Below are 27864 nucleotides of genomic sequence, written 5' to 3'. Positions count from 1 at the left end.
GCACACATGATTTCAAATAACTTCTGAAACCATGCACAGGGACTTTGTTTAAGACCATATATAGCCTTCTTTAGTTTGCACACCTTGCTACACTCCCCCTCAACCTCAAACCCGGGCGGTTGCTGCATGTACACAATCTCAGACAGATCCCCATATAATAAGGCGTTTTTCACATCTAACTGACATAAACTCCATTCATAATAAACAACTACAGATATGACCAACCGAATAGTCCCAAGACGGGCTACTAGAGAAAAAGTCTCAAAGAAGTCAACTCTATATGTTTGAGTATACCCTTTAGCGACTAACCGAGCCTTGTACCTTTTAATTGAGCCATCCAAGTTATACTTAATGGTGTAGACCCACTTACATCCAACAATGTCTGCATCAGTGGGAGGAACAACCAAATCCCATGTGTCGCATGAGAGCAAGGCATCCATCTCAACCTGCATCGCTTGCTTTCACTTAGGATCTAATAACGCTTGATGATGATTAAGTGGGACAAAAGTGGCAGATAAAGCAGAGATAAAATTCTTCATGTGAACCTCAAGCCGTGCCTCAGTAACAAACTTGAAAATAGGATGTAATGTGCATTGTCTTTTACCTTTACTGAAAGCGACAGGTCTATCATCATCAACATTAGACATCTCAATATTTTCAGGAGAACTTACTTCTAAAGAAGGCAGTGATGTAGGTGCTGATTCAGGTGGTGATCTGCGAGTGTACACCAGAGGAGGATGATGATACCGAGCAGTTGGGGGAGACTGAGAATGCGAGATAGTCTGAGAAAACGACTCCAAAGGAAAAGGAGGAATGGGAAGAGACAGGGCATCACCATGTTCAACATGTAGTCTGGATGCAGTGGTAGAAAAATAAGGAACAGATTCAAAGAAAAATACATCCGCACTAACATACTCTCGACGGGAGATGGGATCACAACACCGGGAGCCTTTTTGATTTTTTGGATATCCAAGGAAGACACACTTGATGGCTTGGGCAAATAATTTATCACGGTTAGGTCCAAGTTTATGAACAAAGAAGACACATCCAAATACTTTGGGAGAAATCGGGAACAGTGGAGCATTAGGATAGAGAATTTGAAAAGGGATTTGTTCTTCCAAGGATGAAGACGATATACGATTAATGAGATAACAAGCAGTGAGAATAGCATCCCCTCAGTATGAGGGTGGCATATTTGATTGCAACATAAGAGTGCGAGCTACATCTAGAAGATGCCTATATTTTCTCTCCACAACGCCATTTTACTGAGATGTATGGGCACAAGTAGTTTGAGGACGGATGCCACGATTTCGATAAAATTGTAACAATTCATTGGACTTGAACTCGAGAGCATTATCAGTGCGGATAATCTTGACAAGAGAATGAAACTGAGTCTTTATTTTAATGACAAAAAACATAAGAATGGAGACAACTTCTGACCTCTTTTTTATTAATAAAACCCATGACAATATGGAAAAATCATCAACAATAACTAAGTAATAACGACACTGAGATCGACTAGGTACTCTACTAGGTCCCCATACATCAACATGCAAAATCTTAAGCATTGCTTGACTCGATTGACTCTCACGAGAAGGAAAGGAGCTTTTGTGATGTTTGCCCAATTGACAGGTGTCATACTGAAATGAATCAGACGGAGAAATTTGAGGAATAAGTCTACGAAGCTTTGGCAAAGGAATATGACCAAGACGGAGAAGCCACTGATAGGCACTGGAAGATGGATCAGACACAGAATTCATGGATCCAACCGGCTGATGTAGATAATAGACACCACCCTCCTCATGGCCTCCACCAATCCTCTTCCCTGTCAGCAAGTCCTGAAAAATACAACACACGTGATCAAATATCACCCTACAATTATTCTCCTTAGCAATACGACTAGCAGATAGTAAGTTTTGAGGAAATGAAGGAGCATGAAGGACATTAGACAATTAAAGTGTGGGGGATATAGGAATGTTTCCCTGGCCTACAACAGGAGAAGATCTCCCATCAGTAAGTATAACTTTGCGAGGTTCAACAATATGATGTAGCTTAGAAAAATTATGGGAAGTCCCACACAAGTGTCTAGAGGCACCCGAATCAACAATCCATCTACTACCATAATAACTCAGGCTATCACCTGTAGAGCATGCCACATCGGCAACATGCATAGGAGCACTCGAACTAGGAAGCCGGTGAGACACCAATTCATCATACCCTGCACGACTGAGAATAACCGAATCACTGGAGGAGGTAGTGGGGTTCTTTGCCTCGAATTTAGCAACTTGAGCCTTGGACCGAATCCACAATATGTACATTAAAGCCTTCCTCTTCCTCCAGTATTGCGACCGCGACCTCTTCCTCGAAAATTCAAGAAAGTACCTCTTCCACGACTTGAGGTGATTGCTAGGGCTGATGCTTGTGATTTAGATTGAATTTGAGGAAGAGTGATGGCAAGCCTACTCAGACGATTATAGGCTTCTGCAAGTGTAACGCCCCAAATTTCAAACTTGCGAATCTTTTCAGAAAAAAAAAACAGGCAAGAGACTAGAAATATCTCTTTCCTTCAGAGTTTGTTTATGAAATCAGCGAAAGATTTTTCTTTTGTTAAATCAGAAGGCAAGCTGACAACTTTGGGCACGTTAGCTAAAAGAACCAAAACTCACAAAATTCGGGTATCCTAAGGAAAATCTGATACAAACCCAAAGCGTCCAGGACGCGAGCTAGGAGCAGGAAGAAGAAGTCTTGAAGCCATCTTGCAATTGCGCCATCGCCCGTAGTGTACTTGATCATCACTTGTACACATAAAATGTGTTAGTTTCGCGAAAAACTAGTAGGTGCACAAGAAGGACTACATGAAACTGAATTAAGTACATTTAATTCAGTATGCTGAGCAGTTTAAAGCAGATATGCAGTTAAACAGGTAAGCAGTGCAAACGGGTAAGTAGTGCAAACGCGTAAGTAGTGCAAAACGTAGCAAAAACGATTCATTTGATCGTAAGTTATGAACTACCACACAACAAGCTTGTTCTCGTTCTTAGACCGGGGTCTCTGCATCTAATCATTATCAGGACCATGGTTGCCAGTTGAGGAAGCGGGAAGCGATACGGGAAGCGGGAGCGGGAAGCGAGGCACTTTCAAAATTTTAGGAAGCGGGGAAGCGTGGGACCACTTAGGAGCGATTCGGGAAGTGTCTCGGAAGCGACCTAGGAAGCGTCTCGGAAGCGACCTAGGAAGCGTCTCGGAAGCGAGGGGGAAGCGAAAAAAATAAAAATAAAAAATACAAAAAAATTGGAAAAAACAAACAGGTGAAGCGTGGGGGAAGCGTGATGGGAAACGCGCTTCCCATTAAAGGGAAGTGCGTCCCCCATTAAAGGGAAACGCGTCCCCCATTAAAGGGAAGCGCGCTTCCCAAAAAAGGGGGACGCTTCCCCCCACGCTTCGGAAGCGCGACGTTTCGCGCTTCCCCTTTTAGCTAGGTGCTTCCGGTAACCCTGATCAGGACATCATTTGTCGCTCTCACTATTTCTAACAAACTCTTTGTCCTGAACAACCTTAAACTATTCCTATCTCTCAAGGCCTTACGCGGCCACTTGTCACCGGTTATAACTCTCTAAGGCGTCATACTTTCTCAGAAAAGTCCACTCTTCCGTAGAAGGTCCAAAACATGATCATGATCTAAAATCGCTAAAGATGTGATTCTCACATCAGGGATCAACATGTAATCATGCTAAAGCAGAAAGCCAAAACTATAGATTCATATCTGGCTATCTCAAACAATCTCAGAAGATCATCACAGTTCACCATGACTGTTTATGGTAAACAAAAACACAAGATCCACATCGGATCGCTCAGTCTAGAAGATATACGACCTGACAAGGAATTACCGCCCTAGAGGGTATACCTGGTCTTGGACCATACACTTCCTCACAGGAGTTCACCGCCTTTGCGGCTACCCATTCGTGGACAATGTACATCCTCACAGAGAATCTACCGCTCTAGCCTGATCACCTGGTCTTGATCATACATACCCTCACAGCGAAACCTTTAGGAAGCCGGTCCGCAACAAATGCCATATCCAATGAAAATCATTGCGATACATGCATCAGCGCAAATGACCACTCTCAGGGTCGATAGCCACTATTACAATCAACAAGATCAACGCCGGATCACCTGGTCTGAGAAATGTATAACCTCACAAGGAATTCCGTCCTAGATGGTATACCTAGTCTTGGACCATACACTTCGTCACAGTTCACCGTCTTTGCGGCTACCCGTTCGTGGACAGTGTACATCCTCACAGAGAATCTACCGCTCTAGCCAGGTCACCTGATCTTGGTCATACACGCCCTCGCAGATAATCCTTTGGAGATCAGGTCCTCCATAAACACCATACTCAGTGATACATGCATCTATACAATCGACTGCTCTAAACGATTGATCGCTCTTGGGGTCAGTAGCCACAATATGGGCACAAGCATGTATATCAGCAATATGCATCGTATCACTTCACTTAGTAAAACAAAACACACGAAAACATGCAGATATGACAATCTAGCTGATTCTATAGGTGAAGAGTAACTAACTCTATCCGACAGCTAAAAAAAAAAACTGAATAAGACAATCACTCATAACAATGCTCGTAAGACATACAATTACCATCAAATGGCTCAGTCTATCAGCAAGTAATTAAATTAATCGTAAGGCATAAACCGTTGCATCACAAGCCATACATAAGCAATCATACGACAACAATTATATACGTAAGCAACTTATAAGACAAGCGGCCATATCAATCCTAGTTGCTACCAATTCGTAGATTACGAGCCGTATGGAATCACATCAATCATAAGAGATACAAGCCAACAAGTGCTACGCTACAATAAACACCAAACAGTTCGACCAAGAGGTAAAGCAAGTCATTTGCTAATATGTAACAACTGGCATAATGCTATTCTTATAAGCATTTAACTAGTATGAGAAGCTAGATGTTACTTAGCAAAGAACTGCGCAAGCAGTTTAACAAACTAGAGTAACGCCTCGACAGGCGGGTACAACTCGACGAGTAGCATACTGAACTACCGAGCAAGCAAGCAAGCGATCGACCAGTGTGAACAGATTTTATGTTTCGATATTACTGGCCTGCGGGTACGTGCAGGCAAAACGTAGAAACAACTGAGACTAGTTTGGGCGTCTGTTATTCTATGTATTTTCAATAATTCGAATAGCTAGTTGAGTCCGCTCCTAAAGGGTCGGCTTTAGCCGAGAGAGGATTTCCCAAAGGAGGCAGTGCCACGGATGCATCCAACTTCTGCAGAAGTGTTGAGCTAACTATTGTAGCCCCTTTCCTCTTAACTCCAATGACTGGGGAGGTCGGATCATTGCCCGTGGGGTGGTTGTTAACAACCTGTCCATTGGAGTTTTGTACCGCTTTGTCCTCTCCCTTGACAGAACAACCAGAAGCGAATGGGTGCGTTAGGGGTTGCTTAACTAACGACACATCCTATGTTGTGGTCTTCAAACCACTCGAGCATCTTGCCTGTGAAGGCGAATGTGAGGCCATTTATGTGATTACAACATTGTGTATTTAGCACTGTTCGAGGTCGCACGACCATCTCATCCGATCATCGCAGTACTGGACGTGTCATGCACAACTACAAGTATTCTAGGATGAAGGAGGTATAGCTCCTCAATAGAAGCCTCAACAAGAGTGTTTTACAAAGATGTAATGTTTATCTTTTGAAACAACAGTACCTTGTGCCAACATTATGTATGTGATTTTCTAGAATCTCATTCGCTATCGGGGTATCTACATGCCTCGCATGACTCGATACTGAAAAAAATGTTTTCTCTTGTTACGGATCATGGATCTGGAGATCCAAACCCGTGACATTCACTTCTCATTAATGGCATTGTGTAATATAATTTATTGTAATGAGGGTATTTTAGTACCCTCATTTTGTAATAGCATGTTAATATAAATGAATATACACAACAACCGACCCTAAGGAAATAGGGTATCGGTTTTTCCCCAACTTCTCTCTCCCTTTCTCTATCTCTCTCTGTTTCTCAGCTCTCACGCATGGAACGACCTGGAGATTGAAAATCTAACATGGTATCAGAGTCACGCTTCAGCTGAAACTGGAATCGATCTCAAAGGTACGTCAGAAAGATCCTTCTCTTCTCGATTTCCTAGTCTAAGTCAAGAAAATATTTTTTTCTGTCTCCCCATCTCGTCTGAATTTTTTTTTTCTGTTTACGACTGACCCAGTCCATTCTTTTCTTCTCAATCAGACCTGACATCATTCAGATCTGACGATAATCAGATCTTCCTTCCTTCTTCTCCCTACAGTTTCTGTCTTCTTTTTTTGTCCCTTGAACTTGATCAGATCTGACGTTAATCAGATCTGATCAAACTATCTTCCTACCTAATCTGAGTCAACTCAGAGAGGACTGAGTGACTCAGCCCAGATTTTCGACCCCAAATCCTTTGTTGAAAATACCTTTTTCTTCTTCTTCATTCTGTCATTAATATACCCTGTTTATCGTTCTTGATCACAGCATGATCTAATCACACAATCGGGCCCTATTTTGATTCAGCTGCATCCTTGATCAGATCTGATCAAGCCGATACACTCTCATTCCTACTATTTTATCTCCTTTAGCTTGAAAGCATTGGGTCAATACCGAGTGGGAATTCATATTCACATTTTTTTTGTGATTTTCATACCCAATATTCCATTTCCTATACAAATCAGAAATCTGATAGATATTCAATTTCTGTTTCAAATAAGCAATCTGATAGCCATTGATTTGAATTAGTTTCTGTAAAAAAAAAAAAGGTTACAGAAACTGTAGGCAGATTGTGCTGAACACACTCTTAATACTGTGCAACATGGATTCACTTCCTAGCCAGTCAGTTCTTTCTTCAAGTTTCCTCAGCCAACTCGTGTCTGAAAAATTAAATAATAGTAACTTCTTGACTTGGAAAAGGCAAATCATACATTTCATTAGGAGTCAGGATCTTTCTGGACATCTGGATGGATCTATTCCAGTTCCTCCTGAGTTCATATCACGAGAAAAAAGGGACAACAAAGGGGAATCCACTACAGTATATGTTAGAGAGCCTGAATTTGTGGCTTGGATGAAAAGAGACCAAGCACTAGTTGCTTATATTACATCTACACTGTCACAAGAGGTACTTGTAGCCATTCCAGATGACTGCACTGCCATGCAACTCTGGAACAGACTTGTTCAGACATACTCACAGGTTTCTCAGGCCAGGATTATGTTTCTTAAAAGAGAATTTCAAATGTTAAGAAAGGATTCCATGACCATCATGAAATATTTCAACAAAATGAAGGTTATCACAGATCAACTAGCAGTTGTTGGAAGTACAATAACTGATAAAGATTTGGTACAACAAACCCTCAGTGGATTGGGACACGACTATCATATGATTGTCACTTCCCTGTTATGTTTACCTGAGCTGCCCAACTTTGAAGATTTGCGTGCAAAATTGTTACAATATGAGATGAATCTAAAGGGATTTTCTGAAGAATCATCTATGCATACTGGGGCACAAGAAGTTCTTGCTACAAGGGTTACTTATGCACGAGGACGAGGAAGCTATGATATCAAGGGAAAGGGGGCACAAGGGAGAAGTGGTCAAGGAGGTCGTGGATTATTGCCTACACCCAACACATATACCAATCCACAAAGACAGAGGCCAATTCCTACCTGCTTTCTGTGTAATAAAAAGGGGCATATCAAAGCTAACTGCTGGTTCAATCCCCTAAATAAAGGAAAATCAACACAAACTGAAGCAAAAAGAGGCACAGACAATACAAGGACCAACAGAGAAGTAAATGAGTTATTGTTGTCAGCTTTAGCAGAATTGAATCTGAAACAAAATGAGCAAGGTACTTGGTATGTGGACTCTGGCGCAGCGACTCACGTTACTGGTGATGCAGGTAAGCTCCTAAAACTTGTTCCTTACATTGGTAGTAGTATAGTTACTGGAGATGGATCACACCACTCTGTCTCTCGTATTGGAAACTCCATTATACCCTTGCCCGAATCTTCCATCAACCTTTCAAAGGTTCTTTATGCTCCTAATATCAAGAAAAACATCGTTTCAGTTTCTAAACTTGTTGATAATATCAAAGGCTCAGTTGAATTTACTCCCTCTTCTGTTCTTGTCAAGGATCTCTGCACGAAGGAGACGTTCGCTAGAGGAAAACGACAAGACAATATGTATGTTTTTCAAGAAGATCCTTCAACACATATTCGCTCTGCAGACCCAAACTTGAAGCTCCAATCATCGTTGTCTTCTGAAAATCGTGTTTTTAGTGTCTCTGAAATCAATAAGCCAAACCTTTGGCATGGTCGTCTAGGTCATGCAGTAGTAGTTTCATTGAAAAGCTTGTTTCAAATAACCTCATTCCCAAGTCAAGTTTAGGAATAAATGTCAATGACAACAAATGTTCTAGTTGTCTCTTATATAAGAGCCATGTTTTACCATTTCATTCTATTAATAAAAGAACTTCAAGACCTTTTGAGACTATCTGTTCTGATGTTTGGGGGCCTGTTCCAGTTGCTTCCATATCTGGAACTAGATATTATCTTTTATTTGTTGACAATTATTCTCGCTATTCTTGGATATTTTTCATGAAACACAAATCTGAGACTTTCAAGTTGTTCTGTAACTTCCATTCCTTTGTCAAAAACCAATTTTCTGAAAACATCCTAAGTTTCCAATGTGACGGAGGAGGTGAATTCTCTTCCATTGACTTTACTAACTTTCTTCAAAGTAACGGGATAAGAAAAAAAGTGTCTTGCCCACACACACCTTAGCAGAATGGGATTGCTGAAAGGAAGCATCGCCATATTGTTGAGAGTGCGATGAGAATGATGCATGACAGTAGTCCTCCGATCACTTTATGGACAGAGGCTTTTCATTCTGCAGTTCATGTGATAAATCGATTGCCCATGACTGTTTTGGAAAACAAGTCTCCTTGTCTCTTTTTGGTGTACATCCCAACTACTATGATTTGCATGTGTTTGGTTGTTTATGCTATGTTCATGCTGACAGTTCAATGAGACATAAGTTTCAGGATAAGGCCCTGAAGTGCAGGTTTGTGGGTTATGCTGATGACTATAAAGGGTACAAGTGCTATGATCCGGCGAGCAGGCACATCAAAATATCAAGAAATGTCATCTTCGATGAATTGAATTTTGATTGTCGATGTACTAGTTCTTCAGAATCAAAACCTAAAGTTGAGGCTTATTATCCTTTGTTGAATTATGAATTTCTCTCAGGAGCTAGTGATGTTTGCTCAAAATGCACTCAAAAGGATAAGAGACCTGTGTCTACTGATGAAATGATTGCCCATGAAAATACAAACCCAATTTTGAATCCAGAAAGGTATAAAGGCCTCGTCTACACTCGACGAGAAAGAGAGCCGCCCACCATAGTTAATTCGGATATGGACGCATCCTCTACGTCCAACATCGTTGATACTAGAAGATCCACACGTTCTCGCCATCCAATTGAAAGGTGGGTCAGTTATGAAAATTTCTCATTAGATTTTCAACTCTTTCTAACAGCCTTGAATAAAGAAGATGAACCCACAACGTTCTCTCAAGCGTCAAATTCCAGAAGGTGGATTGAAGCAATGAATGAGGAGATGGAAGCTCTACATGAATGTGGTACGTGGGATGTCGTACCAAGACCACCTGACAGAAACGTTGTTGGTTCGAAATGAGTGTACAAAATAAAGTATAAACCAGATGGGACTATAGAGCGATACAAGGCGAGACTTGTAGCCAAAGGTTTTACACAGGAGCAAGGACAGGATTATGATGAAACTTTTAGTCCAGTGGTGAGGATGGAGACAATCAGAGTCATACTTTCTTTAGCTATTGAACATCAATGGACTATTAGCCAACTTGATGTGAAGAATGCTTTTCTTCATGGAGATTTGAGAGAAGAAGTATACATGGAACAACCCACTGGTTACGCAGAAGGCAATCATACAAAATATGTCTGCAGACTAAAAAGGGCGATATATGGATTGAAACAGACATCTCGATCTTGGTTCGACAACTTTTCTCTTGAAATACAAAAATATGGTTTTAAGAAATCTCTTCTTGACCACTCCTTATTTATATTTAAGAAACAAGACACAATTACTCTGTTGTTGATATATGTGGATGATATCATCATCACTGGTAATTCCAATGAGCACATTAAAGAAGTCAAACATCTCTTGAATTAGAGGTTCAAAATGAAGGACCTTGGCAAACTACGGTACTTTCTTGGAGTTGAAGTCGACAGTGCTTCTAAAGAGATGACTCTCACTCAACATAAGTATACCATTGATGTTCTCAATAAAGCGGGTATGAAAGACTGCAAGCCCTTGAGCACTCCTAGCGTTCTTCATCAAAAGCTTAGCTCTCAAGACGGAGATCCATTTGATAATCTCACACAGTACCGTAGCATAGTGGGTATGTTACAATACCTCACTTTTACTCGCCCTGATATAGTCTACTCGGTGAATCAAGTTTCTCAGTTTATGCATGCACCATGTGAAGGGCATATGGAAGCAGTTAAACGGATACTACGATATCTGAAGGGAACGGTTGGGGATGACCTCATATATAAGCGAAAGACAAATGGGTAAAATGCACATGAGATCACTATTTATTCTGATGCGGACTGGGCGGGAGACCCAGATGAACGCAGATCAGTATCCGGCTATTGTGTTTTTGTTGGGATGAATTTGGTTTCTTGGAGTAGTAAGAAACAAAAGGCTGTTGCCAGATCCAGTACAGAGGCTGAATACAGGTCAATGACAACCGCCACTGTTGAGGCTACTTGGATTAGACACCTACTGACAGAAGTCGGAGAATCGATCTCTCGATCACTTCTTTTGTGTGACAACTAGAGTGCCATTAGTATGTCCTTTAATCCAATCCATCACAGTCGTGCCAAACATATTGAAATAGACCAGCATTTTGTGAGACAAAAGGTAGAAGAGAAAGAGATTGAGCCTGAATTTGTTCGAACTACAGATCAAGTGGCAGATATATTTATAAAAGGATTAACAAAAGACAAATTTTGGATGTTAAAAGGCAAGTTGTTCATGGTTCAAGATCATGCACAACTTGAGGGAGGGTGAAAAGAAGTGTTTTCTCTTGTTACGGGTCATGGATCTGGAGATCCAGACCCGTGACATTCAATTCTCATTAATGGCATTGTGTAATATAATTTATTGTAATGAGGGTATTTTAGTACCCTAATTTTGTAATAGCATGTTAATATAAATGAGTATACACAGCAGCCGACTCTAAGGAAATAGGGTATCGGTTTTTCCCCAACTTCTCTCTCCCTTTCTCTATCTCTCTCTGTTTCTCAGCTCTCACGCGTGGAACGACCTGGAGATTGAAAATCTAACAGATATTGGCCTCGATAGACGAGATGTGGGTTTCTCAATAGAACACCCGCTAAGAAGTTCGCTCGAACCCCCAATTCGGGATCACCCGAGATATGCCGAAAGGCGAACAGAACAAGCCAATCACATCCTTCCAAATGTTTCGATTTGGGGCAGCCTTTGATGCTTTTGCGCAGCTCCCTAAATCTCAAGTCTACTATGCAGGAACTGCGTACTTGAAGATCCAGGATCCTTGCGAGGTATCCCTCTCCTTAGACGATGATGCATCGCTCGCTCCCGACTGAACTCTTGTCGCAAGAGGGAGAGTGGTAGATGTCTCTTGCATCCTCCACGAGGATGCTTCAAACGTATATGCAATGAGCGAAAACTTGAGCGTCATTTGCAATAGCAAAACAGTAACAACACATATGCAAAAGCAAAAGCCTGGGCGCGAAGCGCGACGGCAAAGTAAAGACTGTAGGCAGGAGTGCAACGCAAAACCTTTGCGCGATGCACGATGGCAAAGTAAAGGACTATAGGCAGGAGTGCAATGCAGAACCTTTGCGCGATGCACGACGGCAAAGTAAATGACAAGAATCGCGAAACTGCGTCCTTGAGTTAAGTGCGTACTCGTATAAATATATATGATATATATTTATTTAATTGTCCTTTTTAGTTAATTGAACTAAATTCAATTGTCCAAGTCTTCTGTGCAATCTTCCCCTACATTTGAGAGTTGCAAGCTTGCTGGCGTCTGCGAGTGTAAGTGATGGACGGCTCGGGTCACGGAGCGCGAGCAAGATCCGTCGCACGAGCTGCAAAAGTAACGATCGTAGCAAGCTAATACCAAAAATAGAAGGTCAGGAGCATTGTCGCCGTCCTGACGTAAGGGAAGCAGAGGCAGGGGCATCGTGCCCTTGCGCACCTGCCATAAGTGCAAGAAGCAGGGGCTAGGGTTGCGAGTCCCTATAGACCTGCTGTCAGCGAGAAGCAGGGGGCTGCACCCCTGCCTGAAGAAGACAACGAGGGAGGCTTCACCCTGCCTGCCAAGAGAGCAAGGAGGCGAGGCCCTTCCCTGCAAGCCACTAAGGGGGAGGCAGGGGGCTTCGCCCCTGCCTGCCAAGTATGCAAAGAGGGCTAGGGGACTCCGTCCTCCGCCATCTCTGCAAAAGGGCAACAACGACGACCATGTTCCATCCTGCAAAAAGAGACAAAGACAGGGGATGAGCCCCTGTTTGCCAAGTAAAAACAGAACACAGGGAGGGCTCAGCCCTCCCCTGAACAATAGAGGGATGAAGGGGGTCTCGGCCCCTTCCCAGCGAAACACCGAAATAGGGAGGGGTTTGACCCCTTCCCTGCGCAATAAACAAGCAGGGAGGGGCTCGACCCCTCCCCTAACATCAAGGGACCGAGGAGGGGGCTCGACCCCTCCTCTTGCATATTATGAAAGCATAGGGGGGTTGAACCCTCCCCTGCATAGCACGTAGGCTGGGAGGGCTCGAGCCCTTCCCCGCAACAAACAGAGGCAGGGAGGGTGAAACTCCCCCCCCCCCCCCCCCCCCCCCCCCTGCGCGACAAAAAGGGGGACAAGGAGGGCTCGACCCTCCCTGTGAAAAAGAAGGGACAGAGAGGGGTCTCGACCCTCCCTGTGAAAACAAAAGGGCAGGCATGGGCTCCAAAACCCCCTGCCAACCCTTCTCACAGGCGATAGGGGTTGTACCCCTACCGACCTGTCGGCTAAGTGGCAGGGGCTCGACCCCTGTCGACTTACCTGGACAAGAGACAGGTAGGGGAGGCGGGGCTTGCCACCCTACTGTCCAAGGCACGAGCAGCCCCTCCCCTAAAGCCCTACGCCCAAGAGAAGAGGCGATGTAGGCGGCAGCCCTGCCGCCTATCGAAAAGAAGAGGGGGGAAAAATGAGGGGAGGTGCTCAACACCTCCCTCCCTGGCAGACCCAGAGCCATCACGATTGGTGGCTCTGGTCCACCGACCCTTGAAGAGGAGGGTCGAGGGAGACGAAGAGGAGAGAAGGAGAAAAAGAAGCATACCTGAGGGTTGTTGGCGTCGGCGGAGGGAACGAAGGCAGTCGACGATGGCAACAACGGAGGGGGTCTCCGACGAGCAGAGGGAGCTCCTACGTCAGGGGCTCCTCTGCAAAACCGAAGAGGCACGAGAGTATGGGGGTCGGGTACGGAGGCGTCGCCGACGAGAGAGAGTCGGGGAGAGAGGACGAGAGAGCAGGAGAGGGGAAGGTGGTGGTTGGCGGCTTCGGTCGTATGTCACTGTGGCCGTCGACGACTGCGGAGGACGGAGAGGAGAGCGAGAGGGTGACAGAGGGGGAGAGGATGCAGAGACAGAGAGACGAGAGGGGGAAGGAGGTTTCGAGAACCTCCCCCCTTCGTCGCTGCGTGCTTTTAAAAGCACACAACCGACTTATCACCCGGGTCGGATCCGGGACCGGATTCGGCCTGGATCTAAACAAAATTTTTTTCCAGGTTATTACAGCAAGAGTAGGAACATCAAAACTAGTTAGCATTTGAACTTTGGCAACTAAAAAATCAGATTATAATCTTGTAAGGAACCGGGCAACCATAGTCTGCTCTTGATGGGTCTTCTGTTTGGTGCAGCCTCTCAAAAGCAAATTTAACAGAGACATAGTATTGGGCCAGAGTCTGATCTCCTTGCTGCAACTGATAAATATCCCGCTCAACTTGTAGAATACGACTCACGTTAGTTTCATGAAAATATGTATCACGGAGATTGTCCCACATTTGTTTAGCTGAGGTGTAATAAATCAGTCCATCAGCTATATGGGATTGTACACTGTTCATTATCCATGACATCACAATGTCATTGTCTTCGTCCCAGGAGACATATTTTCCTGTTCTTTCAGTGGGCTCCAATTCCAACAGGATATGCTTTTTTCGATGACCAGAAACATATATCTTGAAGGTGCGAGACCACCTTGCATAATTAGTATCATATAGCTTAACTGAGGATCCATATGAAAAGGGGTTCGCAAAGGCCTTATATTCACCAATGGCCTCTGTTTTTTGGTTGTTATTTAGAGCACGTGAATAAGCCATAAAAACAAATTTGCTCACCAAGGACAACAACAAGACACTACCAAAATTATTTTTTTTTCTTCACTATTTCTGCGCAACAAGAGTCTCCTGTGTAATCTACTTCCAGATCTGAATAGAGATCAGATCATCATCCCAACCACAAACTGAAAATTTTCTTTAGCAATGACTATCGACTTCAAGACTGGATTTTTTTTCCAGCAAAGATGACCAACTTCAAGACTGGAACACCTACCAGTTAATCTTCACGATAATGATCTGATCGCCGACGTTCGATAACAATCAAATCACTGACTGCAACATAGTTTAACAACCTTCACCTAGGATGACACCAATCTGATCTGAGCCGTGACTTCAGATCAACGTACTTTTCTTATGCGACACGATGATCAAACACGGACCTACAAGCTGATCATGATCCATAGCATCCAAACCTTCTTCACGCTTCTTGATCAGCAGCAGCCTCACCACAGCACAACCACAGTCACAACACCAGCACACACGACCTACACTGCTCACGACACCAGTAGAGGAAACATGATCACAGCAACACCACACCAATAGAAGGAACAAAGTCACAACAGTACGATCAATGGTTGAGTTCTGAGGTCGAGACATGATAGAGATCACATCGAGCAGCAACAAGTGACCTCAACACCAGCAGGGAGAAACACGATCACGGTCGCAACACACAAACAACACTGGTCACGGCAACACAGTTTTTTTTTAAAACTGCAGCAGCACCGTCATCTGATCCACGGCATCCAGTCCTTCTTCAACGATCAACGGCAACAACGTCATCCCAAAAGGGAGACCTGCTCTGATACCATGTTGAATCTGTCAGCCCTAGATTCTATGAGAGAGAGAGAGAGAGAGAGAGAGAGAGAGAGAGAGAGAGAGAGAGAGAGAGATCCTTTTCATTAACCCTAATCACCTATTTAAATAGGTGATTAGGTGGAACGTGATTACAAGTAGGCATACGTAATTCTGCTAAATTGCGTATGACCACCTCCAAATTTATGAATATTACTTTTAACATGTTTTAAACAACCACCCTTAGAGAAATCTGGAAACTTTCATACATAACTGAACTTGTTTCCAGATTTCCATAATCATGAGCATCACTGAAAGATCAAGTATTTAAGTTGGCCCTTATGCATGAACTGAGCATACAACCATTTATGAAAATCTGAATATTTTGTTACACATGTAACTTCAACATTCAGGTCAAGAGAGGTTGCACTTTCAACCAATTAAACACAACATATACATAAAAAAAAAAACAAAATCCTGCCCAGCCGAGCCCACTCGGCTGGGCTCCAAAAGCCTGGCAGACTGGGCCAACTGTTCTGGTTCAGCTGGGCCGGCTGCCTTGACAGTGTGTGGCCAGGTCTGGTCACGCTTAGCCAGCCGAGCCACTCGGCTGGTCTGCTTACCAGACCTGCAGGTACAACCTTTTTTTTTGTAAAAAAATCTGCTGCTCAGGTTGAGCCACTGGACTGGCCCTGCAGTAGCTAATCAGGCCTGTCAAAAGCAGGCCCGACAACATAAAACAGTCCGGCCAGACAGAACAGAAAGCCTCCATAAAACTTTTTAAAATAATATTTTTTTTCTTTTTCTTCTTACAAACACATCCAGATTTCAGGATCTATGTATGCATTTACTTGCGTACATGCCTTCAAGCATATGTATTACGCATGTACCTGAACTAACATGCAAGAATGGGCATGCTACTTCATTAAAAGATGTTCTCATTCATACACCATTATGCAAGCTTTCAACGAAGATTACACGTATATTCAATAATTTATCGCTCCTTTACATGCTTCTAACAATACATATCATGGCTCATCCGTGGAAATCGAGAATAGCATAATGTAAACACCTAACAAACTAAATTTTATCATGAAATAAATTCTGTTTTAGCATAAAAATAGTTATGTACAAAATTTTACTTTGAAATGATAAAGAGAATCAAGAACACATCCATGGAAATCGATTTTCCATCGAAAGCAAACTCTAAATCATGCTTTTATTACCAACAAAAATTCTGTTTTAGCATATACAGAAATTTACACCTTTGAAAAAGTGAAAAGAACAAAAAAACACACACACATGGAAGAGGATCCATGAATCCTCATCCATGTTTTCTAGAGTAAACATATAGATTCACTCTTTACCGTGGATTCCCACCAAAATATTGCATGGAAATCCAATTGGTATTCGATTTCTCACTTGATTCAAAGAGGAGACCCATACCTTCACCGTGAAAAAATATGGATTGATGTGAAAAAATTCCGAATGGCTGGAGAAGAAGGCTCCTCCTTCCTCTTCCTCCTTTCTCTCTTTTCCTCTCCTTTTCTCTCATCTTTCTTTTCTCTTTCTCTTTTCTTTCTTTTTTTTTGTTTAAATAACCCAAGAGGGGGGTGACGCTCCCCCTTCTCCCGCCCTTTCTAGATGGGCTGGAGAATGAGAGTTTCCTCCTTAGAACTCTCTCTCTCTCTCCCTTTCTAAAATTTTCCAACTCTTTTAAAAATTGACTTTTTCAAAGTTTTCAATTTTTAAAAGTCTCTTCTCTAACTTTCCTTAGTTTTCTAAAGTATGTTTAAGGACTCCATTTGGAAGTCCTAAACAACCATAAAAACAAAAATTCAGAATTAAGTTTAATTTATTAATTATTTAGTATTAAATAATTAATAATTATTTAAAATTTTCAAAAATAGTCAAATTAACTAGGGAGGCTTTTAACCTTAATTAACTCCAATTTAAAGCTCCTAAATGGATTTAAAGCTATAAAATCGTTGGGCATGGATTTGGATCTGAATCAGAGTTACCAGAAGCGCCCCTATAGAAGGGGAAGCGCGCTTTCCCGATACACGCTTCTGAAGCGCGAAACGACGCGCTTCCGAAACGCGTGGGGAAGCACACATTTCAATTGGGAAGCTTGTACCCCTTTAATGGGGTACGCGCACCCCCATTAAAGGGGTACGAAGGGGCGATTTTACAGATTTGTCTTTTTTTTTTAACTTTTTTCCAAAAAAAATTAAAAGAACGAGTTTTTTAAAAGGGGCAAAAAAGAGATTTTGAAAAACCCGTGAAAACAAAACCCGAAAGGGCTTTAGGGTTTTTTCACGCAGCTCAATTCGAGTCTCCTCCCTTCTTCTCTCCTCTCTCTTGCAACCGATCGGCGGAACCCAGAATCCGGCGACCTTCATCGACATCCGGCGACCTCCACGACGATGAATCCATTCAGGTACGTACTCTCCATCTCTTCTCTCTGTATCTCCCACGACCTCTCTCTTTCCATCTCTTCCCTCCATCTCTGTTCTCCCTTTCGTTTCCAGGGAACAAGCAATCCTTCTGCAGTCATACAATATGACATTTAGGTTATGAATAGCATGATGAAATGGGAATATGTTTTACACTCTTTGTCTGTTCTGCAGAATTGCTTATTCATGTGCATGCTGTTGGAAATAATTTATTCTATCTATGTTTATCATTATTTATTGGGTTGCTTATAGCTTACCGTTGCCTTGTAACCGTAACCTTGATCTTCTGAAAACGGAAAGCTTATCAGTTTTATTTTCTGAAAGTTTGGGTCCTTGGAGATCCGATTCTCTACCTAGGGTTTGGGACATCATTGTCTAACTTAATTTTATTGTGGTGCACTTTCTAGAAATATGAGATTTTTGTGGCTACTCAGAGGGCGTTAAGGTGGGGAAATAAGGTCAGTCAATGAGTTTAGACTTTAGACCTGTTTCGACCCATCCAAATTGTTTCCCCCAAATGGTGGGCCCGTATTTCGCGTTGATGAAGAGTTTTCAAGTGATATAGGGCTAGTGTCTGACCTGTGTGAGGTTCAACTCGTGAGTAGAGGTTTGTGTTGCAGGTTTGATCCCTTCATTCTCTCTAGAAGGTACATTTAGGGAATAGGGGATTGTTAGAGACTATTTGTTTCATTTTTCTGTTGCAATAACATGATGGTCTTTATCTTTTGTGTTATCAATACGATGGTGATTTATATTCTTATGTGAGTCCCATGAAAGAAAAGAACAATATATTGGTTGAGAAGCATTTCACATTTTGTGTTTTAAGTTTTAACTGAGTTTATTTGGTCATCTTTCTTATTTCATATGGAAGTTGCACGAAATCTAATGGTATAGTTGTATGACTGGTAGGGATTTGAGTCCTCACGCAGTGGTACTTTGAAGTTCAAAAAAATTTCTGTTTTAATATTTGGGTTTATTACATGGTATAAGTAGTCCCACTCTTCCCGCTTCCTAAAATTTTGAAAGTGCCTCGCTTTCCGCTCCCGCTTTCCGCTCCCGCTTTCCGCTCCCGCTTCCCGCTCCCGCTTCCCGCTTTCTCAACTGGCAACCATGATCCGAATCCAAGATCCATTTCCAAAAATCCAAATAAATTTTGGACTGGACCAAATCCAAATTAATATGGGTCTTGGATAGAGTTTAGATCTATATTATTTTGGATCAAATCCATCGGATCCAGTCCGATCCAACTTCGAATCCAAACCGACAAACTACTTTTTTGAAAAATGTGATTTTTGGGCCAACCGGAACTCGAATTCAGAAAAGTAACATATCGTTGCGCTCGACATTCCGAGACGCATTCAACGGTATATTACATGAATATAAATTTCGAATTCTGCTTGAAAATATCTCGAATTTCGCTTCAATTTAAAGGTCAAAAATAAAATTCTTTCTTACATTTTAAATGACTCGTTTAGACTTAGATGATGAGACCTGGGCCATAGCATCGATCTAAAATCAAGGTTTAAACGATTTTCCTTCTATACTTAGCCAAATCTCGGAAAAAAATCATAAAATGACTAAGTATGAAAATACGTGATATTACTGGGTGGGGGTGGGGAGGAAGAAATGCTCTTGCTCTATCTTTATTGCACATTATAAATTATTGATGCACTTTAATATTTATTCCAATTTCTAGAGTCACTCGGAGAATTAACTAATGAATATTGAATTCTCTAGGCCTTGTTATTGAGATTAATTTTCTATTTGTCAGGGATCTGGGAAAACATTATTGGCTTCTGCTGTTGCCAAACATTTTGGAGACCACAAAGATATCTTGGCACACATGTAAGTGATTGTTTGAAAGTGTAGAATTAAGACTCCAAGAGCTAGAATTACATATTTTTAGATTTCATAGAGCTTCAAGGCCTCATCATCCTTTGACATTTCTCTGATAAAGATTTTGATGCCCACAGAGTTTTCGTAAGCTGCTCAAAACTTGCCATAGAGAAGCTTCAGACAGTCAGACAGGGCCTTGCTAACTTTATATCTGAAGCCCTTGATCATTCTCCTTCACTTGTGATATTTGATGATATTGACAATGTTCTCTCATCATCTTCTGAACCTGAGGCATCTCCATCTTCCAATGCTGTTACCTCTCTTGCTGAATTTCTTGCAGATGTTCTGGATGAATTTAGGGTAATGTGATTGTTAGGCCTCACATTATTCTTGCACCTGATTTGGATGGTTCTTAATTTTGAATTTCTATTATTTAGTTCTGAATTCTTTTGGGTTCACATTTGTGTTGCATTTCAATGTGCTTAGTCAGTCCTTCAGATCATACTTATTGACATCTGCAGGACAAGAGGAAGAATTCTTGTGGAATTGGACCAGTTGCCTTCATGGCTACTGCTCGATCCCTCGACTCTCTGCCCCAATGTTTGAGTAGTTCAGGTTAGTAACGTGCATCTGCTGTGAGCCTCTATTCAGCATATCTAAGAATCATTTTGAGATTTGATTTTCTTTCACATCATGTCACATATCATTTTCTTCTTCACAGGCCGTTTTGATTTCCACATTCAGTTACCTGCACCAGCTGCTGCTGAGCGTGGTGCTATATTGAAGCATGAGCTCCACAGACGTGCTTTGTTGTGTTCAGAAGATGTCCTTGTTGACATTGCCACAAAATGTGATGGATATGATGCATATGACTTGGTATGGTTTGCATTTATTGTTCTATTAAGATCTATTCATGATGACCTCATTACTTAGTTATTGGTTCTTAGAGATAATGGGAAGCCCTTGTGTAAATTATCAATTTGATTAAATATAAGCTGTGTATTAACTGTGGTATATGAAACCATGCATTAGGTACGGCCACCTACTAGCTGCTATGGCCATAAATTTGTTCTAATCATAGTCACAAATATTGGTCTTGACTATATCTTGGCAAGGGAAATTCTCAGGATGTTATTGTTTGTCGACAAATACACGGAAAATCTTGGAAAATAAAAAAATTAAGAAAGTGTGAAAAAATAAAAAAAATACATGTTAAGCAAAGAAGCAATGAAACATGAATACAAATATAAATAAGAAAAAACATATGTTATGCAAAGAAGCAATAAACCATGAACATAAAACATAAATATAAATTCTGAGATTTTCCTGATATTATCCTAATATTATCGCGCTAAATTTAGATTCCTGATATTTTCCAAATATCACAAAAATTTTCCTGTAAATTGTTTTTTTGATTTTACAGTGATAATATCCTGCCATTTTAAAATATTGACGATTCTATGAATATGGTTCTAATCTTCGGGAACCCTTAACTGGCTGTGGATTTGCTGCCATCTGACCTGACTTTCCCAAGCTGGATCTGGATATTACCTGACCCACATTAGACCCATCAGTTTGATCCAGGCTGATCTTGTTAGGCCAAAATCTGCTTGATGGCCAACCTTGTAAAAGCTTTGCTGCCTAGACCAAGCATGATTAAGATGGACTCTGGAACTTCATCCTCATCTTAGCTGGGAGGGTTATCCTGTAGCTTCATTTTCATTTCCGTTTCATTCTACTTGTTCAAGATGTATTTCAGCTTAAACTATTTCTTAGATTTTTTTAATCTCTTTCTTAATTTTAGAAATTAGCCCCTTTGTAGGCCATTCTTTGCTTCCCTTCCTTGGCAATTCTATTGCTTATGGAAGAAAATCAAGTTATTTATATTACCCCTTTTGAATAATTCTTTTTGCCGATGAGCAGGCCAGATGATGATTTTCCTCGTTTTCCTTTGCATAAAAGTTCAATACTTAAAAGGATTTATTACCATTGGGACAAATCGGAAAAGTGAGGAATCCTTGACAATAGCATGACCATGATGATAAAAATATTCATATGTGGATGTGATGTGTGTTTGCTTATTCACTCCTGTTGAAAGAAATCAGCTGTCTTTCAAACCTGACACACATGTTTTAACTGTTTTTTTCTCTTTTAGAAGCTACACTGTGTGAAGGCATAAGTTATTCAATCTGACCAATATATGTATAGAGATAGCAAGTTGAGGTTTGTAATCAGGGAAACCATGTTCTGTTTCATTTTTTTCTTGGTTTTCATGATGTCTTCACCCTTTTCCCCGACTTGTACATACAGTTGAGACTTGAGACTAAATACTGGAAAGCAGAAATAGGCTTGTTATGTGTGTCTCTGAATGTGTAAGCATGCTTTATTTGATTTGCAGGAAATTTTGGTTGATAGGGCTGTACATGCTGCTGTTGGACGTGTTGTATCTCATCCAGCTCTTGAAAAGCAAGAAAAGCCCGCCTTAGTAATGGAAGATTTTCTCCAAGCAATGGATGGCTTCCTTCCTGTAGCTATGCGTGGTGTTACAAAATCTGCTTCAGAAGGTGGTCGGGTAGGATGGGAAGATGTTGGTGGTCTGAGCGAGATCAGAAATGCTATTCAGGAGGTATGCTCTCTTAGCTTGTGGCTGGTGCTTACTTCCATTGAGCTCATTTGCGTGCATTTTAGTATATGAAGCTTCTAGATTAACAATCTTTCACTTGTAACGAGCATATACATTCACTTATAGCAGGCATATGCATATGTATTCTATATTCTCTTTGAAAGAAGGTTTCCATGTAGCATTTTAGAAGAAACATGAGATTTAAATCTATAAAAATGTGGAAAGATATACTCTTGAATGAGCATTCTCTTACCACTTGCGATGATCATTTCTTTTGTGTGCTGTACGAGTATGTAGTGCATTCCTGAGGGTTGGAGCCTGATGTTTGCTAGCACTTGTTTTCAGTTTTATTCCCTTTCATTGTTTGCTTGAACAGCTGTGGAACTTTCTGTCATGATGTGCGAGCTTTTAATCATAATTTAGCAAGGAATACTAAAATCTTAAAATTACTTAGATTAAAAACATTTTCATTTTGGCAGTTTGACCATCAAACAAACATTTTGTCATTCATAAATCTATTTTTACTTCTAGAAAGTATAAAAGGTAATTGTATCCATGAATACTTTTTCGCAATGCATGCACGTATACACACACATACATGCCAACAAAAACATTATCAATATCAAACCTTATCTCAATTACATACAGTCAGCTTTTGGGTTCTTTTTTACCAAGCCTATGTCATCATCATGGCATCTTTCACATCCTTCATAATCTCTCCAAGTCCTTGCTGCTGGCCCTTTACTAGTTTCTTCCGTTCACATCTATCAACCTTTTTACTAGTGGCGTGGTGGGATTCCATGCATGTTTAAACCATTATGGCTAGATAGGTTTTTTTGTTTTTTCATTCTAATTTTTTGGCAAAAATCTTTACATGCTCTACTGTATTTTTTTTTTTTGAAAAACCCAAAAACTCCAACTTTTATCCCTCTTTATTACCCCCATATATCTGCTTTCAAATACCATCCTATCATGCACAACTTATGTTCTCTTTTGTCCTGTTTAATTTTCCAACAACCAACATCATATAAGAGTGTGTTTCTCAATCACAGAGGCATTTGCCTAAACTTAATTCTTCACTAGCTAGTCTTGATTTCATCCTTTTCATCAAACACACCATTTTGTTGTATAATGACATGACTAATGCAAATAAATTTTGACATAAATCTGATACTTATTGTAACCCAACTTTATCTGGAAAAATACTTGTCTCTTTGTACTTTTTGTTTGAGCAGTTTCAGTCTAGAGTTTAGATTATTTTCATATATCTACAGGAGATTCATTTCTTATTTTTTACTATAGTTGTTTCAAAACTCAATTATAAGCCTTTCTCAAATTAAAGAAAAGTACATGCAAATTTTTACTCCCTAAATTTTTGATAAATCATTCTAATAGAAAATGGTTGTTGATTTTTCTGACATGAATCCAGTTTCTTTGTTCTAGAACTTCATAGTGTGGCTCATAAGGACACCCCAATTGTTGGTGTAGTTTGGAGCATCCTACTTGGACTTACATAGGGGCCAAGATGCATCCTTTTATTCGTTGGGCATCTCTCTTGTATTGTTGAGTAATTTAGTTATTGTTGAGTAATTTAGCTAATCATGCTGTTCGTGCCCATTGAAGTCCAAAAATTGTATAAGGAGACCATCTGAACCTAATGCATTGCTTTCTTTCCTTGCTGTTTTATTTCAATTTCCTCAACCCATAAACTACATGCGTACACATGCACATTTTCACACCTTTCACATATTTAAGGGCAATTGCTTTGTGGGGGGTTCCTTTTCAACCTTCTAAACCGTGGTCCTGCTCTTGATCACGATCTAGGTTTTTTATCTAGTTGTGGCTCCTCATTGTGGCTGATGTATGTGATCCTATTAATATTATCAGTTGTAAATTATTTTCTTGTATATTAAAGATAGATTGAACCCTTATATGCAAATGTCTTGCTTTTTTTCCATTCAAAGATTCTTTTTTCATATAAGAACACTACACATGATACTATCCACTTTGTATAGATTGTTTTGGCTCTCTTTACTAATTTTTGTTGTTTTTACTTCTTTTGTTGGTCATATGTTTTGCATGCTGTTCTGGTTGAAGATGGTTGAGCTACCTTCAAGGTTCCCAAATGTCTTTAAGCAAGCTCCTCTTAGGTTACGATCGAACATACTATTATATGGCCCCCCTGGTTGTGGGAAAACACACATAGTTGGCGCAGCAGCAGCAGCATGTAAATTGAGATTTATTTCTGTGAAAGGTCCTGAACTTTTAAACAAGTATATTGGCGCATCGGAACAGGCTGTAAGTTTATCTCTGAGTCCTTCACTTGTTTGTTTTCAAGGTGTTTAAGGTGGTTGAGTGAAAGGTTTTTATAGTAGCTATGCAGTGTCAATAAGACTTCTTTCCCCATATTAAAACTGGTCCTATCTATGAACACTCATAGCTTCATAGATGCATACATGGAAAGTCAGCACAAAAGAGAGAGGAAACTAGGAACTTCATTGAGCCAAAAAGGAGAGGTTACAACAATATAAGGGAATGATCCCTCTCACTAAAAGACAACCTGAAAATGGATTAAAATAGACTTCTATCTTTGACTTAACAACAAAAAGCTAAAAAGTACAAGAATGCCTCTATAAATAATGAAATGTACATAGAGGAGTAGCACTCATGGAAAGTGTAATGTCACATATTTTTGTACTTAAGTCATTTTATGATTTTGTCGAAAATTTGTCTAAGTCTGAGAGAAAAATCGTTTGAAACTCGATTTTAGACCGATGTTTTTGAGTTTGGGCTTAGCTCAGGTCTCATCAACAAGGTCGAGATAAACCAATCGAAGCGTGAGAAAGAGTTTTATTTTTGACCTTTAAATTCAAGCGAAATTTGGGTTATTTTTGTGCAAAATTCAGAATTTGATATTCGTGTAATATGTCGTTGGGTGCGTCTCAAAATTCTGAGTGCAACAATATTTTACTCTTTTGAATTCGAGTTCCGGTTGTCACGAAAATCATATTTTTTAAAAAATTGAGCAATTTGTCGAATTGGATCCGAAGTTGGATCGGATTGGATCCAATGCATATGATCCAAATTAATATGGATTTGGATCTTATTCAAGGCCCATTTTAATCAAGATTTAATCCAAATCATGATCAAATTTCATTTTGGATATGGATTTGGATTTGGATCCAGACCCAAATCCATGTCCAATAAAAATTTAGCTTTAAATCTAAGTCACACGGGCTTGGCTAGGGAGGGGCCACACCCGAGTCGACACGCCCAGACACGGGTGCTGACATGGGTGCGGCTTAGGACACGGTCCGGACTCAGTCAACAACGAGTCAGACTCGGTCAACGAATCAAGGCCGAGTCCATCCTCGTTTTGGACTCGGTCAACGTTGATCGAGTCTATATTCGTCTATTTTTAAGGTGAAAAAACTAAAAAAAATAAATTTTTTATATATTTTTTAATATATATATATTTTTTAATATATATATATATATATATATATATATATATATATATATATATATATATATATATATATAAAGAGACTGTGATGTGCACAAACTGTATTGTGTGCACAGACTGTGCTGTGTGCACAGTCACAGACTGTGCACTTTATATATATATATATATATATATATATATATAGCCGAGTCCCCGTGTCCAAAATTTTAAAAATTGTGCCGCACCCGCACCCATGTGACATAACTTTAAATTCAGTTTAAAGCTTTAAACTAAAGCTAGTTGGAGTTAGGAAGACTCCTAAAGTAATTAAACTAACTTTGGAATTTCAAAAATATTTAATTAATTATTAAACAATTAATAATTAATTAATTAAATTTTATTAATTTCGAAATTTTATCTTGGGGTTGATTAGGACTTCTTAAAAGAGTTCTTATTCTTATCTAAGAGGGATTAAAAAAGACTTTTAAAAATACCAAATTTGGAAAAGTCAGCACTTGAGGAATTTAAAAAATTTCGAAAACTTGGGAAGAGAGTCACATAAGCTGAAGGCTGTCTCTCCAGTCCATACTAGAAGGGGCTGGAGAGAGGGGGCGGGGGGGGAAGGGGCATCACCCCCTATGCTTATAAATAGGCCTTAGGGCCTAGAAAAAAAAATGTCAAGGAGGAGAACGAAAGAAAGAAATGAGAAAAAGGAAGAGAGTAAGGAAGAAGGAGGAGCCTTCTTCTCCAGCCATCCGATATTTTTCACTGGTGGTTTTCCTTGTTCTTTCAATCTTTGCAAAGGTACACGTCTCTTCTTTTGGATTCAAGTGAGAAATCGAATGCCGGTTTAATATCTTGGATGAAAATCCATGAGAAAATGTTATGTGATGGTTTTCTCAAAAATACATGGAGGATGATTCATGGATCTTCCTCCATGGCTGTATTCTTGATTTTTCTTTCATCTTTTTCATGAAATAAGATTCTGTACATGCTATAACAGAATTTTTATGGGTGGTAAGAGTGGTTCTTTTAGAAACCTCTTTGATGAATATCGATTTCCATGGATGGATCATGATATGAACTGAGTATATGCATGAAAATATATGTTGAAACCATGTTGTATGCAAGTATTTTTCAGTAAACGTGTGTGTAATGGTGTGCTTATTGAAAACATTGAATATACATGCATTCTTGAATAGGTATTCACAAGTAGGCTTAATGTCCATGTTACATTTTTGAACATGCACATGGTTTGATTTGTTTATAACCTTACGTGAATGTGATCATATTTAAACATTGCATATCTGGGCCACGAATCTGTAAATGCATGTATGTACAATCTGAAGATGTTTTAATACATGTTTTTCATTCATATAAATGTGCATAGTTCATGCATAACTCTATAAAATACGAGAAAGAAGGAAACCAGGTCAGTAGGGACCCTTGTGTTTTTGGACCTCACGGTCTGGCAGAACAGACAAGCCAAGCATGGCTTGGCTGGCCAGGTCTGGTCAGACCTGTCAAGGCATTGATAGATCTGCCAGGCCCGGCTGGACTGAATCCATCCGGCCTGACAGGGTCTGCCAAGCCGCAGTGCTCAACCGAGTGGCTCGGCTGAGTCGGCTCAGGTTAAAAAAAAACAGAAAGTTCTGTATAAAAAAAAAATGTATTCTTGTTGGTGGGCAGTACGACCGTTACAACATACACAGGCCCGGGCTGGGTCTGTGCATGAGCTATCAGGCCCAACCGATGGGCTTGGTTGGGCTGGCAGGGACTTGCCAGGCCCAGTCCAGCCCTTAGGCAGGACTGGGACAGGCCTGGCAGTCCACTGCCAGGCCCAACCTGGGGGTCTGTCAAGACTAGACCCAGCCGGCAAGGGTCGGTTGAGCCTGTTTGGGACCCCAACCGACTAGGTCCGACTAGGTCGGCTGGGTGTAACCCCCCTCCCCCCCCCTCTTTAAAAAAAAAGGGATGCTATACATAAGTGTTCACTTATGCAAATATAAATTTCCAGATGTTTGCATTGGAATTGAATTGGACTGGTATACATTTGTATACATGTGGTTGTGCATACACATGAGTAACAGATGGTGTATGGTTAAGGCACATTATGTTATGTTCAAACAAAGAAATATTGCATAATTGTTTCATGTGCAGGTGCCTACCTAAA

The 27864-nt window shown here is 40.6% G+C and overlaps 1 protein-coding gene across 3 annotated transcripts in view; it reads left to right on the top strand.

Moving 5' to 3' along the window:
• PEX1 (peroxisome 1) overlaps positions 1-27864 on the top strand; it is a 74620-nt gene that overhangs the window by 30008 nt on the left and 16748 nt on the right. For all 3 annotated transcript variants that reach the window (XM_089995299.1, XM_089995298.1, XM_089995300.1), the window contains 6 exons: positions 19559-19632; positions 19761-19983; positions 20145-20238; positions 20345-20499; positions 22022-22249; positions 24344-24544. In XM_089995299.1, coding sequence (XP_089851425.1) covers positions 19559-19632; positions 19761-19983; positions 20145-20238; positions 20345-20499; positions 22022-22249; positions 24344-24544 — 975 coding nt within the window. The remainder of the gene's footprint in view (positions 1-19558; positions 19633-19760; positions 19984-20144; positions 20239-20344; positions 20500-22021; positions 22250-24343; positions 24545-27864) is intronic.

This window comes from Nuphar pumila, chromosome 2 (genome assembly GCF_984573655.1).
Source record: "Nuphar pumila chromosome 2, dmNupPumi1.hap1.1, whole genome shotgun sequence".
Lineage (NCBI taxonomy): Eukaryota > Viridiplantae > Streptophyta > Magnoliopsida > Nymphaeales > Nymphaeaceae > Nuphar > Nuphar pumila.
Note: the sequence above shows the minus strand (reverse complement) of the source record. Positions and strands in the feature narration are given on the sequence as shown.